The sequence below is a fragment of the Heloderma suspectum genome, chromosome 1 (assembly GCF_057233095.1).
Source record: "Heloderma suspectum isolate Gila_16-S chromosome 1, 16-S_ref, whole genome shotgun sequence".
Lineage (NCBI taxonomy): Eukaryota > Metazoa > Chordata > Lepidosauria > Squamata > Helodermatidae > Heloderma > Heloderma suspectum.
This window is the reverse complement of record NC_139458.1, coordinates 219,824,017-219,842,412: the sequence shown is the minus strand read 5'-3', so window position 1 is coordinate 219,842,412 and position 18,396 is coordinate 219,824,017. Positions and strand designations below refer to the sequence as shown.

The 18,396-nt window shown below is 45.3% G+C and overlaps 1 protein-coding gene and 1 pseudogene across 1 annotated transcript in view; both read left to right on the top strand.

The window, feature by feature from the left end:
- Nucleotides 1-17,006, top strand: part of ABCA12 (ATP binding cassette subfamily A member 12) — a 201,577-nt gene extending 184,571 nt beyond the window's left edge. The window contains exons 48-52 of the mRNA XM_084830130.1: nucleotides 6,067-6,170; nucleotides 8,110-8,202; nucleotides 9,569-9,674; nucleotides 13,697-13,834; nucleotides 16,524-17,006. Of these exons, the coding sequence (XP_084686256.1) occupies nucleotides 6,067-6,170; nucleotides 8,110-8,202; nucleotides 9,569-9,674; nucleotides 13,697-13,834; nucleotides 16,524-16,643 (561 nt within the window). The 3' untranslated portion in view covers nucleotides 16,644-17,006. The remainder of the gene's footprint in view (nucleotides 1-6,066; nucleotides 6,171-8,109; nucleotides 8,203-9,568; nucleotides 9,675-13,696; nucleotides 13,835-16,523) is intronic.
- On the top strand, nucleotides 11,735-11,832 carry LOC146358769 (U5 spliceosomal RNA; annotated as a pseudogene).
- Nucleotides 17,007-18,396: the final 1,390 nt, after the last annotated feature.

Below are 18,396 nucleotides of genomic sequence, written 5' to 3'. Positions count from 1 at the left end.
GTGTGTGTGTGTGTGTGTGTGGTGTGCATGTGGTGTGCTTGTGTGTGTGTATAGATTACATACATACATACCTACATACATACCTACATAAGAAGTGTGCACTGACCCCCCCACCCCACTTAAACTCAGACCCCAATTCAGCATTTTGGAAAACATCCTGCTTCTGCTTGGGCCAATTTGTAGTCGGACCAGTTCAGCTCAGCACCAAACCTGAGTCAGTGTTTGGAAAAACGAGTCTTTATGCTTCCTGTTGACTACTATGGGAAATTAGAAAAAAAATGTAACTTTTTTCTCTTGTTCAGAACTGGATGATAATTTCAGGCATAGTAGACCCCTAGAAGGAGATTACACCTGCCCAATGTCAGAAAAAAAAAATGTTCCGGGTTTATACTTTGATTTTCTTTTAAAGGGAACTGCCAACAACATTTTTATTACTTGGAAGAAGTGGATAAAAAATTCAGGATTCATTCCCCCATCAGAGGACATCATGTCTGCCAAATTTCAGAATGATAGCCATCAGGGTTTTTGTGCAAGGGTGGCCTTGACATCTTGAGGTCTCCAAAAGAGGACATACTTATCTCCCTATGTTCCTTGTGGAGCATTGTTCTGAACATTACAGACAGCCTAGAGTTGTCCCTAAGTAAGAAACCAGCAAAATTTCAGAAGGATAGGTGCATCAGTTCATGTGGATGGGGAGTTCTCCAGTTTGGAGGAGGGAGTGATTTGCTTTCCCTTCCATTCACCCCTTCCCCAATAGTTTTTGGGTATATGTGTATAAAAATGCACAGGTCATTAGAGGTGTCCCCCAGGCAAGAAAGCTGCAAAGTTTCTGAAGGATATACATGTATGCAAATTTAGAATGACTAGAATTTATTTACATTTCACCAATGTTAGCAGCAGGGGAACATGGGTGAGAAGGTGCTATTGCACTCATGTCCTGCTTGTGGGTTTCCTATAGGCATCTGGTTGGCCACTGTGTGAACAGAATGCTGGACTAGATGGACCTTGGTCTGATGCAGCACGGTTCTTCTTATGTTCTTAAATATAGAGTGCCTCTGAGCATATGCAGACTGTTTTTCTTTCACCACTGAGCACTTACATTCTCCTCCTACCAATTCTATTCCTCTCCATGCAGCCATCCCTCCTCATCCTACCATCCTCCAGCAACTCTTCATCAAAACAGATGTCTCGTTTTGTGCAACTCCTCTCTACCTCCTCCTTCTTGTGCACAAGCTCTCATTGCGTCTTCCTTCCCATAACTTCATTTGTGCCAAGACTTCACCAGGATTCAGCCAATGAATCTGTTTTCAAAACTAGGGCTAAGTTATGGAGAAACTCTGCGCCTGTAATAAGTGCCTTTCCCTCACCACTGAAGCTAGAGTTCATGCAAAAAAATAAATAAAATCCAAACCCACAAATGACAAAACATGCATAAGACTGAGCTGAAAGGGTAGTCAATTCATTAGACGGAATAGGGTAGGCACTGTATTAAGCTTGCAGTACCTAGGGGTGCACGAAACTCACTTACCTGGTCTCGCAGCTTTTCGCGGTGGGGGGGAGGCGCTTCGCTGCTCTCCCCCCGAAGTTCAGGCCAGGGGGGGAGGCTTCCCGCCTTGCCCGGCCGAAATTCAGGCCGGGGGGGAGGCTTCCCGCCTCGCCTGGCCGAAATTCAGGCCGGGGAGGAGGTGCCTCGCCTCGCCGGGCCGCGAAATTAAAAGTAAAACAAAAAACAAAAAACGCCCCCGTGATAGGCTACGTGACGATTAACGTAGCCTATCACGGCTAGATCTGCAAAGTCAGCCATGATAGGCTACGTTAATCGTCACGTAGCCTATCACGGGTGACTTAAAAAAAAAAAGCGCGTACGCAAATGGCGGCCCCCATAGGGAGCCGCCATTCGCGTTCCTTATTTGGTCGCTGTAGTCTACATAAATCTTTATGTAGACTACGGCGAAAATAAGGGCAACGCGAATAGCGTTGCCCTTATTTTCGCCATAGTTTACGTAATCTTTATGTAGACTACAGCGACCAAATAAGGAACGTGAATGGCGGCTCCCTATGGGGGCCACCATTATCCGTACGCACTTTTATTTTTATTTTTTTTAAGTCACCCGTGATAGGCTACGTGACGATTTACGTAGCCTATCACGGCTGACTTTGCAGATCTAGCCGTGATAGGCTACGTTAATCGTCACGTAGCCTATCACGGGGAAGGTTGTTTTTTCTTTTCTTTTATTGGAATGGCGGTGGCGGCAGCTGGTCGAAAGACTGGCTGCTGCTCCCGCCCCGGACGAAGACCCGACGAACCGCCGGCTGGACCCGCCACCGGGAGGGACATTCAGGAAAGGTAAGTCCCGTCCCGGGGGGGGCGGGCGGGGGGGGGTTCGGAGAATTTCTCCCCGAAACTTGTTCGGGGGGCCGAACACGTTGGCGCTCGGGCCCCCCAAGTTTCGGGGAGAAATTCTCCGCCATCCCTAGCAGTACCATGCTCACAACTCAGGACTTATTTCTGAGTAAACATGCAGAACATCAAGGTGCAAACCTCCCTGCAAAAGTAACTTGTGCTGGAATCCTATGCACACTTTCCTGAGGGGAAGCCTCATTAAACATAATGGGACTTCTCAGTAGTCATACATAGGATAGCATAAATTATCATAGAATCGTAGAATAGTAGGGTTGGAAGGGGCCTACAAGGCCATCGAGTCCAACCCCCTGCTCAGTGCAGGAATCCAAGTCAGAGCATCCCTGTCCAGCCTCGTCTTGAATGCCTCCAGTGTGGGAGAGCCCACCACCTCCCTAGGTAATTGGTTCCATTGTCGTATTGCTCTAATTAGCAGTATTTATCTCCCCTCCACTTAAAAAACAAACAAAAAACTCCTATTTTTTTAAATTAAAGCTTTCTGTCCATAGGAACATAGGAAGCTGCCTTATACTGAGTCAGACCTGGGTCCATCTAGCCCAGTATTGTCGACATTGACAGGCAGCAGCGGCTCTCCAGGGTTTCAGGCAGGATTCTTTCCTAGCCCCACCTGGAGAAGCTGGGGATAGAACCCGGGACCTTCTGCATGCCCAGCATGCGCTCTGCCACTGAGCTGCAGCCCTTCCTATTGCTGGATAATGGCAACTGACAAACAAAACAGCCGCAGATTTGTTTCTCTGCAACCATGTGAATCCACTCTTCTCAAAGACTTGAGTGAGGAGGAGAAAAACCCACCCTCTTGTCTGTTTGTATAAAGTCAAATACAGTTCAGAACTTCTCTTGCCCACCGAAGAGAATTCTCTTTAAGAATTCCCCAAAATATGCTCTGGGTGGGATAAAGAACAGAAAGAACAGGATAGGGGAGGGGAGGGAAGAAGAAAAGAGGAACGGTGATTGGAAATGGAGCGGGGGTGCGGGGGCAGAGAGAATTCCTTAAGCTAAGTGGCTCCTTTCAGAGAGGTAGTACTTCAGAGGAATTTAGGAGGCTGTACAGGGTTTGCAAGGATTGCACATATTTAAATGAACTTTATGAGGTGAGGTGGCCGAGGGCTTTTTCTAACTTTTTTTAAAACTGTAGAACCTATTCAAAAGCCCCAGCAGTTCCTCGATCATGATGCCACATAGTCCTAACCCTCCCTTTGGGATTATTTGAGTCCTATAGCTATTTAGGAGAAATTAAAGTGGAGGGGGAGAAAGAAGTTTGTGGAGGCTGATTGGATCCTTTGCTGTACTGAAGCTACTAAACTTCTGCAGAAGCCAAAGTTTCCAGTTTGGGGCAGTAAAATCAGATGTGGTGTGAAATACCAGTATTTCACATGGAGCTCTTTCTTCCCTTCCTTCTCCCTCTTCAAAATTTCATTGCAGGCAAGCTCCCAACAGTGGGCATGTAAGAGCAGAAAAGTAGGGGGAGAGAGGTTTTTTGCATTTCCTAATGGTCACCTTAAACACCTTCTGATTAGGATCTCTAATCCCCTGGGTGGCTTGACAGTTTTTACTTTTTGTTTTAGACTTTGAGAAAAGGAAACTTTACGCATGGCTAGCGCAAAAGCCACTGGACCTAACTGTTTGAAATTTGGTAGGTTCAGTCAGCTCCATAAGGTCTGCCAGGTCCCCAAATTCCATGAATTTATGTGGAAGCACAAAAAACATTATAGCTCTTTACTTTGAGATTTTCTTGGAAAAAGCAAATTTTATCTGTGGCTAGCACAAAAGCCACTGGCCCCAACTGTCTGAACTTTGGCAGGCTCAGTCATCTCTATAGGGGCTGCCAGGTCCCCAAATTCCATGCATGTATGTGGAAGCACAGAAAAATTATAGCTCTTTGCTTTGACAGATTTTCTTGAAAATAGCAAATTTTAACTGTGACTAGCACTGGACCTAACTGCCTGAAATTTTGCATATTCATTCAGCTCCAAGGGGACTGCCAAGCCTCAAAACTTCATGTATTTATCCTACAAACTAAAAAAATTAAGGCCATTTTTGTTTTCCAATGCAAGTCTATGGGAAAATGTAAAAAAGAATAGTTATTAGGGCAGCTCAAAAGATCCGGGGCCCATGCCCAGGTGGGCCCTCCTTTAATGATGCCCCTGCTATCACCCATGATAAAGTATAAGGATCCTGGTGTTAACACAAGAAATTTCCATAGTTGTGGGGGGCGGGGGAGGAGACTTCCTCAATAGGGGAGCAACAAACTCAGTCTGGTTTCTGACTACCAAGCTGTGCTGTTTCTGTTTTGAATAACATGTTATTACCAAACAACCAGCAATTCAAACAATTTTGCTGATGATGCCTGCTGTAGGACAATAGCTTACGGTAGCTCATCTGTGGGCTATTGTCTAGGAGTGAAATGCTCAGAGCAGAAACCTTGTTTTCATCAGTCAGAGAAGCAGATATAGCTCAGAGCTCAAGCATGTGCACAGCACCAGCATCATTTTGTTAGTATTCCTCCCTTGAATAGAACTGTCTTTATATAAAAACTACTCTCCATAACTGGCTTCCAGTCCTACATACCTTCCTTCAGCATTATCATATCTCTCCTGTACTGCTTTATAACATTGTGCACCTATGCCCAGTGCTAAGCACTTCTGTTGTACACACTTGCAAGTGACTTAAATTTTCCTGTTAGTAACCATCTTAGGGTACAATCCTATACATGTTTAGACAGAAAAAAATCCTACTATTTCCCACATGCCCCAACCAACATAGCTGACTGGAGGAACGCTGGGAGTTGGAGGACGTTTTTCTTTCTAAACATGCGTAGGATTGTGCCCTTAGTCATCTTACTATATGTACAGCACCTTATAACAGTACAAGGTGAACTTCTGGTGAAAGTTCTTGAGGTCTAGCATCTTGGATTGTACCATGCCTGTGCAGTGAAATCTGAAGCTTACAGAAGAATTCATAAAATGAAGAAATTATAAGGTTAAATTACATTTCAAATTAATTGAAATTCACCTCATCTCTAGTTAATCTTAGGCCCCAAGATAAGCTTTTGTAAGCAAACAGTTTTCATATAGTACAGTGCCCTAGCAATTTTAGGTGCTTTATAGTGCAATCCTGTGCATGTGTACTCAGATGTAAGACCCATGGAATTCAGCGGGGCTTACTCCTACATAAGCCTTAATCTTGCTGCTGCTGCTGCTCCTACTAAATAATACTAATAAAGATGATGATCAACTTCTTCTTCTGGGAGCAACTCTAAAATAAAGGCTGAAATTAGTAATGTGAAGGCTAAGAGTAAGGGAATTCTTAAGAAAAAGGAAACAGATGAGAATATAATTTCCTTTTCTTTATTCTTTGGGCACTATCCAAAAACTGCTGCTGCAATCCTGCTCGTTCTGTTGCACCAAGCGGGACCCACCACTCACACAACAGAAAGCAGTTCAAAAAGCAACCCTGAGTGGAAACAAGCAGAAACGCTTGTTTCTGGACTGGGAAATGTCAGCGGAGCTTCGTTCTGAAAGCTGCACTGACCTATTGTTTTGGAAACAAGTTCTGGCTGCTCCTGGAACCACTAGCTTCCTGTTGCACTAGGGAAGGGATTGGATACTGCCCTTTAGATTTACTGTCAAATTCTTTTATTTTAGGATGAACCAAGCTCTGGAATGGATCCTAACGCTAAGAGGCATCTGTGGAAAATCATCACTGAGGAAGTACAAAACCAATGTTCAGTGATACTTACTTCTCACAGGTAGAGTGCCCAAGATGATAGGTAATACCTAAGGGGGTGGGGGGAGTTCTTGCTAGGTTTAAAATCTGTATTCAAACTTATTCATGTTCACTCAAGTAGAGTTAACTAATATTACCATGCATTCCTTTGAGCTAAAAGCTGACAAGCAAAATAAGAGTTAAAATATCATTGCCCTCATAGCTAGCTTAGGAAATACCTAATTTTTTTGTTCTTGCTAACCAGTATACAAGATGAATATAACCCATCATGTTTCAACTATACTTGTTGTGGGACATTGCTGCTACCTGTTTTAATGTTTAGTTCATTTAATATTTATACCCTATGTTTCTATTAAAATAATACTCAGGCTTACAATAAAACACAGAAATGCCATATAAAAACAAGAAAACTAAAACTGCGTGTTCAGTATTACAATATAAAACAACAACAATATGTTCCAGCTACAGTTCCTCTTGTTGTCTCTAGCTGAGCAAAATTTCTGGGACTTAGATCCCCATGACGGACCCTCCTCACCCCCTCACCCCCGTTGGTTCTTTTTCAATGGTGCCCCTTTGGCCAGAGGTAATTGTCTTCCAGGCAGCTGCTCCTTATAAGGGTTCCAAAGTTATCCAAATCACAAATTGCAGTTATTTGTTTGTTTCTAGCATTTCTATACTGCATTCTCTATCACAAAAGTAATGTGCAACATATTAAAATACCAACAAGTAACAATAAATCAATTTAAAATCCAATTATAAAAACATCCATATCAGGAATAAAAAAACGCAAATCAGATCAACCTAAGCCAGCCCTGAACACCTTCCTATTTTAACTAGCCACTGGATGCCAATAAAAAGGTGGCAAAGTGGACTTCCAAAAGCAATGCTTTTCATAACATGGCTGCCATCCTAGATGCACCTCCTGAGCCCTTATTGAACTGTGCTTCCCTCTGTAGGTGCAAACAGGAACATATGTTATAAGATTCCATGAAAAAAAGAAGAAAGATTCCATGTCTGCCAGTGATTGGTGATGAAAATTGTAATACTTAATTAATCAACAATCCCATGTTTGGTTGCAGACTAGTTAGTTACATGATCAAAAAGGGAGGTTGATAGCTTTCCCTTCCTTTCTCCTTCAAGAAGAGCAGGAATTAAGAGCTGAGGAAACCCATTGCTTGATATAGCCAAGTACCCCATTATCCCAAAGATAAGAGGAGAGGCCTTTTCTTTCCTCCACGTTATCCACACTTGCTTTAGCTGGCATCATTTAAGTCCTAGTATACTCTTGATTAAATATGTTCCCTAGTATACTTAGGTGGATCCTACTCTGCAGGGCCTGGATAAGTGGAACATGGGGAGACAGAGGGAGAGATCTCCTGAAGCCCAGATTAGAGCCTAGAGTAGCAGCAGCAGCAATTCTGACTGGATTAATTTGCTTCTAAATGATGGTGCCTCCTCTTCTGTCTGGCTCTGGCAACTCCCAGCACTTTTAGCCTCAGGGAATTTTCTCCTCTGGGTAGTCTGATGAACCTGGCAGCTGCAACCCCTGTCCACCCAAGTCTTCACAAATGTGGTTCCCACTATGTCTTGAAACATAGGGGAACCTGTGCTCCTCCAGACATTGTTGGCTGCAACTCCCATCATCCCTCCCCATTGGCTATGCTGGCTAGGGCAAATGGGAGTTGCAGACCAACAACATCTGGAGGGTGAAACGTTGCCCACCTCTGCTCTAGAGAAAACAGCAGTGCTTCTGATTGCTGCCCAGAGTGTATGACAGTCCAAGGTTTATGTTAAACCATTAGGAGCTTGCATGGTTGAAGCCCATTTCACTTGGTCCTGATTGATGTACAAAATACGTGCATTTTCCAGGTAGGCTGTTGAAAACCACCCATACTCTCACCATCATTGGGGATTCTTCTAGCTCCCTCTTGCTGATAACACTCTCGTTCCTTCACTTTCAGCATGGAAGAATGTGAGGCCCTCTGTACACGGCTGGCTATTATGGTAAATGGCCGTTTCCAGTGCTTGGGTTCACTGCAGCATATAAAGAGCAGGTTGGTAAAATGCTGTGTCGTGTGACAGTTATGACAGGTTTACTGTGCTGCCCAATTGAGCAGGGAGCCATGTGTCAGGGTGGAAACTGAGCCGATAGAACCCCAAAGCAGTTCTGATTCTGAGGAGGATCAGCAATCCATGGGAGAGGAGCCAGCTCATCCCTCACAGGCACAGCAGCTGGCAGAGATTCCTCCTGCCGGCATTCCTGAGATAGATAGTGACCCTGGCAGTGAGAGAGTGCAGGAGGGGGGCTTGCTAGACGCTCGACGCAGGGAGCAACGAGCGATGGAAGGCGCGGAAAGGCGGCGTAGCGCCCGTTTGGCGCGCAAGCAACGGCCGCCTCCCGTGGACCCAAGGGAAAGAGGGAGGATCTCTCCCTAGCCCATAAGTTCAGGGTCTTCAAGTGACTCTCCTTCAAACGGGGATCAACTGCCTACTCGGCGCATAGGCCACTCTGCTTTTCCTTGCTTAGCCGCTGGTGATTAGGATCTGAAAGAGTCATTAAGTTGTAAAAGGATTAAAGCCTTGAAAAGAATCCTTTTGTCTGTGTCTTGAGTTGGCTATTGGAGTGTACTGAAAGAGGCCGCCAGGGCGCTCCTGACACCATGTAACTAAGACCTCTCACTTTTTCTTTTTTGCTTTGTAACAGGATAAGGGGGGGGGGACATATACAAGCAAAGCAGGGAAATGGTGGTCTTAGTTCTATGGATAGGGAAACATAGGGCTCATTTTACATATTGGTGGTGTCAATTGTTTTGTAACTCACCTGTGTCACTATAAGGTACAGATGCTTGGGGAATGATCTGTCCTAGCTTGCATGCAGCACTCTTATCCATCCACAGGGGGATGAGCATAAGGCTCAGTATAGCTCCTGCCCACTCACGCTGCAGCACAAGGGCCACACTTAAGAACAAGGTGTCAGTGCTCCACAACCTTCTGTGTCCCCATCCTGCACTCTAGCTAGACATGGGTGTAAGGTACTCTGGCACTGGCCTGTTCCTGATAATGGCCCAGGTTTTGTGGTGTGTGCAAACTCGTGTAGGTCAGCTGGGTGAAGGGAAAGTGCAGAGGGTTCATCCCTCTTGCAGAGATCTTGCCCCAACATTAGGATGGATTGTACTCTTACTTTTTCTAAAGGGAAAGCTGGAATTCTCAGGATTTTAACTGGAGATGTGTAATTTGGGCCATCCCTGATAAATGAGTTTCTGCAGTTTGGAGATGGCCCCGGTTTATCCCTAACGTCCTCTTGGTTGCAGTAGGAATATGGGTTTCATTTGGTTTTGTAGAGGGCCTCTTTGAATCTATTATGGACTTTTAAAAAGTCTTTTATATTCCATAACATATATATTTAATTTCCCCTGCTAGATTTGGAAAAGGATTCACGGTGAAGATGCATTTGAATAATGATGCAGGTAGCATAGAGAAGCTGACAGAATTTTTGCAGTCAAACTTTCCGAATACACATCTAAAGGTAAATCTAAAAGAATAAAATTTGGAAGGCCTTAGATTTTGTTTTAAATCCTTAAGGGAGGAATCCTATGGGTGCTAGTCAATGGCTAGACAGCCATAGGATATCTTGTTATCCAGGAACTGACCTCGGAGCCCGTGCGCCGAGGTCAGTTCCTGGAGAACTGACCCTCCCCCACTTCTGTGCTGCCTCGCAGGCAGCGCAAGAAGCCCCGTGCTCCATACTTGCAAGAGGAGTGCAGAGTGGCTGAAATGGGGTGTTCTGAGGGGCATTCCGGTGTGGGGAGGGCAGAAATGCCTGTACAACACATCCTATGTGTCGTACAGCAGCCTCCTCCCCCGCTCTGCTCTCCCACAGCTAGACAGCTGAAAGCGGCTGTCTAGCCGAAAATGCAGGGCAGGAGGAGCGTGGAGGAAACGATCCCCTCCATGCTTCTCCTGCCCTGCTTTGGATAGGCGGTTGCCTCTGAGTTCGGAGGCGGCCTCCTATCTGCATAGGATTGCGCCCTAAGCCACCTATGTATCTATACAGAAGACCATACACCTGATTTATTTATTTACAATATTTATATACTGCTCCACATCAAAAGATTTCAGAGCGGTGAACAGCAAGGATAAAAGAATGAAACACCATGTTAAAACAGTTAAAATATTTTAAAAGAAACAAGTTCTGATAAGACTGGATTTAATACACCGTGGATGGTCACTCAAGGAAGGCTTCCTGAAATAACGATGTCTTCAGGCGGCGCCAGAAGAAACACAATGTTGGCGCCTGCCTGACCTCCAAAGGCAGGGAGTTTCACAGGAAGGGGGTCACCATACCGAAGGCTTTTTTCCTGGTGGACACCAGCCGCGCCATGGGTCCATGTGGAACCACCTGGAACATACTCTCTGATGACCACAGTGACTGGGAAGGTTGGTAAGGAAGGAGGTGCCCTTTCAAGTATCCTGGTCCCAAGTTGTTTAGGGCTTTATGCACTCATAGCGAAACCTTAAACCTGGCCTGACAGTGAATAGGCAGCCAGTGCAGTTCCCTCAGCAAGGGAGTTGCATGCTGAAAAGGGGCAGCTCCTGACAGCAGCTGAGCTGCTGCATTCTGCACTAGCTCCAGCTTCTGGACCAGCCTTAAGGGCAGCCCCACATAGAGCACACTGCAGTAATCTAGTCTTGAGTTTACTAATGCCAAGCTATCCCTGTCCAGGAGAGGCTGTAGCTGGTGAACCTGCCAAAGCTGGTAAAAGGTTTTTGATCCCTAGACTACTCACAGTAATACCTTAAACACACAACTTCCTTGTTTTTGCAGTATATGTGAAATATTTAAAGTTATCAGAGGTCTTTGTGTAAGCTCAGTTAACATTGGTCATGTTCACACTGTGGTGGCAATCCCTTGTCTCGGTTGTATCAATTCAGACTGCAGATGGGGTCTCACATGACGAAATGTTCCTCTACACAAAACATTTTTAAAAATTTGCACATAGAAAACTAGCATGCCAGGAAAAAGGCTAGGCTAGAACCTTTCCCCCTGACTTACTTGTTTTCGATGTGCAGGGCATGTTTTTGTATGAAGGAGCATTCAATAATGCGAGTGTCCGGTCTAAAGCGGTACAGCCCAGACACAAGATAGAACGAGGCCAAATAGTTTTGAATAGGTTAGAGCATTGGTAAAAAGTGTTAGTGTTTTGAATTACTTCAACAATACTGTCATTAAAGTACCACTATGATAAACCACCAGCAGCCAAATACTATTATCACAAATATCATTATTAGTTATATAATACATGCAGTGGGCTGTACAATCTTTTTCTCATTCATCTTTAAAAATCTGTGAGCTTGGGGTACTGAGGCTCAGAGTGTAAGATTCTGCATGGTTATCAAGAATGCAACCGGAAAATGATCAAATCACAAGAACTTGAGTATATAATTGTGGGGACACTCAAATGAAACAAATAATATGAGCTGAGTAGTACATACCAACCATAGATGAAACTATTACATACAAAAATATGAATATGGTGTACAAAAATGTAGACAGTACTCTGGGAATCTTGATATACATGTAGATACATGTTCTCTTCAGATCACATAAATCTTTCGCCTTTTACTAAAGATTTCCGTGGAGAGGAGCATTTATGAGTTTTTGAGACCACGGTATCCTCCTGGACCGCCTGGAGGGGTTGGGCATTGGAGGCACTGTATTGCGGTGGTTCCGGTCCTTCCTCTCCGGCAGGTACCAGAGGGTAGCACTGGGAGAGGAGGTTTCGGACCCGTGGCCACTTACTTGTGGGGTGCCACAGGGTTCCATCCTCTCCCCGATGCTATTTAACATCTATGTGAAGCCGCTGGGGGCTATCATCAGGAGGTTTGGGGTGCAGTGTCATCAATATGCGGATGACACGCAGCTCTACCTCTCATTCAAATCTTCACCTAGGTTGGCCGTTGAATCCCTGTCCAAATGTCTGGAGACGGTGAGTGGCTGGATGGGGAAGAATAAGCTGAAGCTGAACCCTGACAAGACCGAGGTACTTTTGGTGGGAGACAAGAGGAGGCTGAGGGATGTTGACCTGGTGTTGAATGGGGTACGGCTACCCTTGAAAGACCAGGTCCGCAGCCTGGGGGTCATTTTGGACTCCCAGCTGTCCATGGAGGCTCAGGTGTCAGCTGTGAGCCGGACAGCGCTGTATCAACTCCATCTGATACGGCGGCTGCGCCCCTTCCTTCCCAACCATCTGCTCCCATCGGTAGTACATGCCCTGGTCTCCTCTCGTTTAGACTACTGTAATGCACTGTATGTGGGGTTACCCTTGAAGATGGTTCGGAAGCTGCAGCTGGTACAGAACGCGGCGGCTCGCCTGATTAAAGGCAGCTGCCGGCGAGATCACATCACTCAAGTGCTGAAGGAGTTGCACTGGTTACCAGTTGTTTTCCGGGCCAAATTCAAGGTGTTGGTTTTGACCTTTAAAACCCTATATGGTTCCGGCCCAGCCTATCTTAAGGAGCGCCTCCAGCAACACCAGACAGGCCGCTTAACAAGATCAGCCTCGGATGGCCTTCTCTCTGTCCCATCAGCCAGGACAGCTAGATTGGTGGGGACGAGGGGGAGGGCCTTTTCTGTGCTGGCCCCCACTCTGTGGAACTCCCTCCCTAGGGAACTCCGTCATGCCCCCTCTTTAATGAGCTTCCGTTGTGCATTAAAAACATGGTTGTTCAGGCAGGCATTTGGGGTGGGTTAGGGTATTTAAAAAAAAAATTTATGGTAGAATTTTATTGTTTTAAATTGTTTTATGGTGTGTTGTACATCACCCAGAGTGGCTGGGTGACCAGCCAGATGGGCGATTAATAAATTTAATAAATAAATAAATAAATAAAAATGGTGATCTTGGTCTTGAGTAGCTGGATTACAGGCCCTAACTAGCCTGTAATCCAGATAATCAAGACCAAGATCATCATCTATGTGTATATCAAGATTCTCAGAGTATTGTCTATATTTTTGTACTTAATATTTTCATCTATGGTTTGTATGTACTATCAGGTCATGTTATTTGTTTCGTTTGAGTGTCCCCGCAATTATATGCTCATGCTCTTGTGATCTGATCATTCTCCAGTTGTGTGTTCGATTAGCATTACTAATTTTGGGTTCTGTACTGCTGGTGCCCTATTTTGTTGTATAGATTCTGCATGGTGCCTTTGCAAGTCCATGGCTGACCATAGTGCTGACTCGGTTGTCAGTGTTACTGAGAAAATGAGAGAACTGACAGTTGAACCATCTCCCTGATCAATAGCAGCTAGCAACAGTGGGCATAATTGATTATGGGGCTCCTTGCATAATTGATATGGGGAGACCCAGGATGCATAGCAGAGGCACTGGGAAAGGACCCTGCTCTTGTCTTAGACAGCAATTGGTGCATGCCGGCAAAAAGGCCAGGCAGGAGAGGACCAGGGTGGTATCAGCAGCATTTCCTTTCCAAAACATCCTCCCTCTTTTCTTAATCTAACATTCATTTGCAGTAAGTCTTCTTATTCATATAGGACCATCAGCTGAATATGGTGGAATATCATGTCCCAGTGTCTGCAGGAGGTGTAGCAAACATATTTCAACTGCTGGAATCGAACAAAGCAGTCTTCAAAATCACGCACTTCTCAGTTTGTCAAACAACTTTAGAAGAGGTATGGAATTGTACTTGCCCATTCCAAACAGGAGCAATAGAATTAATTTCGTACTGAGTTTTTGCTGTTTCACATATAGGGAGCTGAACTGTAAGAAATGTAGAATTCTGGAAGGCACCTCCCAGGACATGTAGTCCATCTCCCTATTCTGAGGCAGGATATCCTATAATTAAAGCATCCCTGACTTATGCCAACTGTGTCCTTTCCTTGAAAATGTACTAGGAAGGAAATAACACTCCAGACGTATTTATTTATCAAACATTTCTATCTCACCTTTCTGGGCCTTCAGGGCAACTAACAACTGCATTTACAAACAATATAAAATATTACACCAACACCTAAAACATTACAGTCTAGACTTTTAAGCACATAAAACATCAGACAGGGAAGCCACAGTTCAATATATTTTACCATCAAGGACCTGGAAGAACAGGACAGCTTTAACCATGCACCTAGAGCAGGGGTGTGCAATGGGCAGTCCATGGCCTCTTTTGTGACCCCCCCACTACTAAAAAAAGGGAGCTATTTCCCTTTATTTTCAGTAGAATGAGCCATGGTTTTAAAAGAAAACATCAGACCTTTTTTTCTGCCGTGCTGCCAAACTGAGGTGGTAAATTTGGCAGTGTAGCAGCAGGGGAAGGCATGCAGCCCCCAGTGGGTTCTCGGGGTGGGAATTGGACCCCAGAACCCAGATGTTCTCCACCCTCAACCTTGAATATACCAGTGTCTGGGGTGGAATTTCCACAGTCAGGGCACCACCACAGAGAAGGCCCTGCTTCTGGCAAATATCCTCCTAACTTCCAAATGAAGGGTCACCCAGCGTAAGACCTGAGGGGTGCAGGTTTATACAGGAGATGATGTCCTTTAGATATATTACACTCCTTCCTATATTGCTCCATATATTTAAAAGCAGTTACTACCAGCTGTGCCCAGCCCTCTGAGCTAGGGTAAATCTAAGTCCCTAGCCCACAGCTAGGGATGTACGAAAGTCACTTACCTTTTTGTGGATGTGATTCGCGGTGGGGGGGGAGGCGCTCCGTCCCTCCCCCCGGAATCCTCGAAGGGGGGGAGGTGATCCAATCCTCCCCCCCAGAATCCTGCCCGGCCGGCTCTGCTTCATGGCGCCTCCGCAAAGCAGCCGGCCAGGGCCGTCCGCAGCCGGAGTTCCGGCTGAGGACGGGCTGCTGCGGATGCAAATGGCGGCCACCATAGCGGCCGCCATTTGTGTCTAGCCAGGCTGCCATGATAGGCTACGTAAGTATTTACATAGCCTATCATGGCAGGCAAAAAATCAAACAAACAGTATACGCAAATGGCGGCTATGGCGGCCGCCATTTGCGTTCCCTATTTTTCACCATTTTATCTTATGTAAATATTTACGTAGGCTGTTACGGCGGGAAAAAAAAGGGGAACGCAAATAGTGTAGTGGGCGCTATATGCGTTCCCCTTTTTTTCCCACCGTAATAGCCTACGTAAATATTTACATAGGATAAAACGGCGAAAAATAGGGAACGCAAATGGCGGCCGCCGTAGCCGCTGCCATTTGTGTACGTGTGGTGTTTTTTTTGCTTGCTATGATAGGCTACATAAATACTTATGCAGCCTATCACGGCCTCCGCAGGGACGCAAAAGGTGTCCCTGCGTTAGCCGTGATAGGCTACGTAAGTATTTACGTAGCCTATCATGGCTATGATCAGGAAGCGAATGGCAGCCGCAGGGCGGCCGCCATTCGCAAGTCAGCACGGATGGCAGCAGGTAAGTGCTCCATTTCACGTGCCTTTCGTGGGTTAGGGGGGCAGGGGCTTCGTTCCGCCATGGATTTCAGGGGGCCGAATGCACTGGCATTCCGCCTCACCGAGATCCGTGGCGGAATTGTCCGCCATCCCTACCCACAGCATAGGAGCAATTTGGCAGACCAGTTAGTTTCTTGCGTACAGTTGTACATGAGATGCAACACAGTTAGGCTGGATGGAATTACTTCTAACTATGGTTGCATGAAAATGGAGAAACAAAAGTGAGTCAAGGACTGCTCTGCATATTTATAGCATGCATAGGTTAGGGTTGTTTTTTTTTAATGTAGCTCAGAACCTTTTTTTCATAAATCTTGAAGAAGTGATATGTGAATCAGCTATGAGCTAGATAATATCTCAGCAGTATCTGCTGATTTCTTAGCACTCAATAAGCATCTGTTTTATATTAGCCAAGCAGCACGTAAGGGTTTGAATTTCATATACAATCTGGTTTAGTCTAACAAAAAAAGTCACATATAAGGTAGAACATTTCAGAAGGATCTGTGGGAAGTAGGAGAATAATATTACCTGTCATATATGGGTGTATGTTTTGATGCCTAGTCATTTTCATGACTATTCAGGCTTAGGGCCTAACTCGTGTGATGCTATGGCACTGATGGTGAGGGTTTTTTCTCCCCAGTGCTAATTGTTACTGGGATGGGGGATTTTTACTGAGATTGCTGCTGGGGAGGGAAGGCTTAAACTTCATTCCCTTGCACACAGCAATGCTGGTAACTATTCCCCCCCCCCCCCAGGTATTTAATTTTAAAAACACATTGACATGATTGCTAATCTCATTGTTAGCATCACATGTAGTTAGGCCATAAGGAATACACTGGTAAGATACGCATAAAGCAGGATATATTTAATTTAATATAATACTTTTTGTTTCATTTCAGGTTTTCATCAATTTTGCTAAAGCTCAAACTGGCCCTGATATTTTGGATGCAACTTCAGAAATAGGTTCAGACATCTCTGACTTAAGCAGCCAAGATTCTAACATAACGGTTATCTACTAAGCCCTAGGCAGAGGGTCCCTGCCACTGTACTAAGGTTTTATTTTTTTTTTGGAAGATATTTTATGTATTCATTTTGTAATCCTGAATGGAGGCACCTAACCTTATACAAGGTTAGGAGTGGAGTAGAGTGGCCTATTACTTGTTTCTCGACGTTCTGTTTATGTGCTCATGAATTATGTATGCCAAGGATGTGTAGTAGACACAGCTACACGTGGCTCATCTGCTCGGGAATTTTCCTTCCCAATGCAGTCCCCATAACTGTATTCACTAGAAGAAAATAATTGGATCCAGGTTCGTAAACGAAAGCTTGGCTTTGTGTATGGATTATGTCAGTATTAAATAAAATTATTTAAGATCTTAAGTAGTTACAAAGTCTGTTCATTTCTTGGATCTTTGTTTAGCCCCAGATGTAACCACTTGGCAACGAAGATGTTCCTTAACTATGGCCTAAACTCTGGTTCCTAGAAGATATGCAGCATGGAATTTTCTGGAATAATATAACATCCATAAATTAAACTCGGATAATAATAACAATAAGAGATGGTATAAAAAGTGCAGGAAACAACTTTAACAAGCAGCAGCTTGCTCCTGTGCTCCTATTTCAGCTGTAAAAGCTCACTAGAAGACAGATGTCTTAGCTGCTTAACAAAATATGAACATCAATGGGGCCATGTGGATTTCCTGTGGCAAGGCATTCTACTGTTGTCGCACACCCCAGAAGAGGCCCTGTCCTCATGCCTATCTATCTATGATATTTCAAATAGTAGGGAAACATGGACTGAGGGCTCAGTAGGCAATCTTAAGGGTGGAACAGATTTGTATGGGTGGAGGTGAATCTTAAGATATCCTGGTCCCATGCCAGGTCTTATTAACACTGCAACCATTACACAAGGGCCCCATCTGCATGAGCCATTTGCCCCAGTGCCGCTTCAAAGGGAAGATCTTTGCAACAGATGACGCAGTCCCCACTTCGCAGCCCAGTCGTGGCTCTCATGGAGAAATCTGGGTTTTCTCAGAGTCCATTTGCTGCGACGTTTTCACTTGCTTAGGGTTCACTGTAGGGGTGGACGAAAGTCACTTACCTGTCCTCGAAGCTTGTTCGCGGAGGGGGGGAGGCGCTTCGCTGCTCCCCCCGCGAAGTTCAGGCCGGGGGGGGGAGGCTTCCCGCCTCACCCGGCCGAAATTCAGGCCAGGGAGGAGGCGCCTCGCCCGGCCGCGAACTCAAAAGTTTTTTTTTTTTTTTTTTAAACGCCCCCTTGATAGGCTACGTGACAATTAACGTAGCCTATCACGGCTAGATCTGCAAAGTCAGCCGTGATAGGCTATGTTAATCGTCACGTAGCCTATCACAGGTGACTTAAAAAAAAAAAAAAAAAGCGCGTACGCAAATGGCAGCCCCCATAGGGAGCCGCCATTCGCGTTCCTTATTTGGTCGCTGTAGTCTACATAAATCTTTACGTAGACTACGGCGAAAATAAGGGCAACGCAAATAGCATTGCCCTTATTTTCGCCGTAGTCTATGTAAATCTACATGATGATTTACGTAGCCTATCACGGCTGACTTTGCAGATCTAGCCGTGATAGGCTACGTTAATCATCACGTAGCCTATCACGGGGGCGTTGTTGTTGTTTTTTCTTTGATTGAAATGGCGGCGGCGGCAGCCGGTCGAAAGACCGGCTGCCGCTCCCACCCCGGACGAACACCCGCCGAACCGCCGGCCGGACCAGCCGCCAGGAGGGACATTCGGCAAAG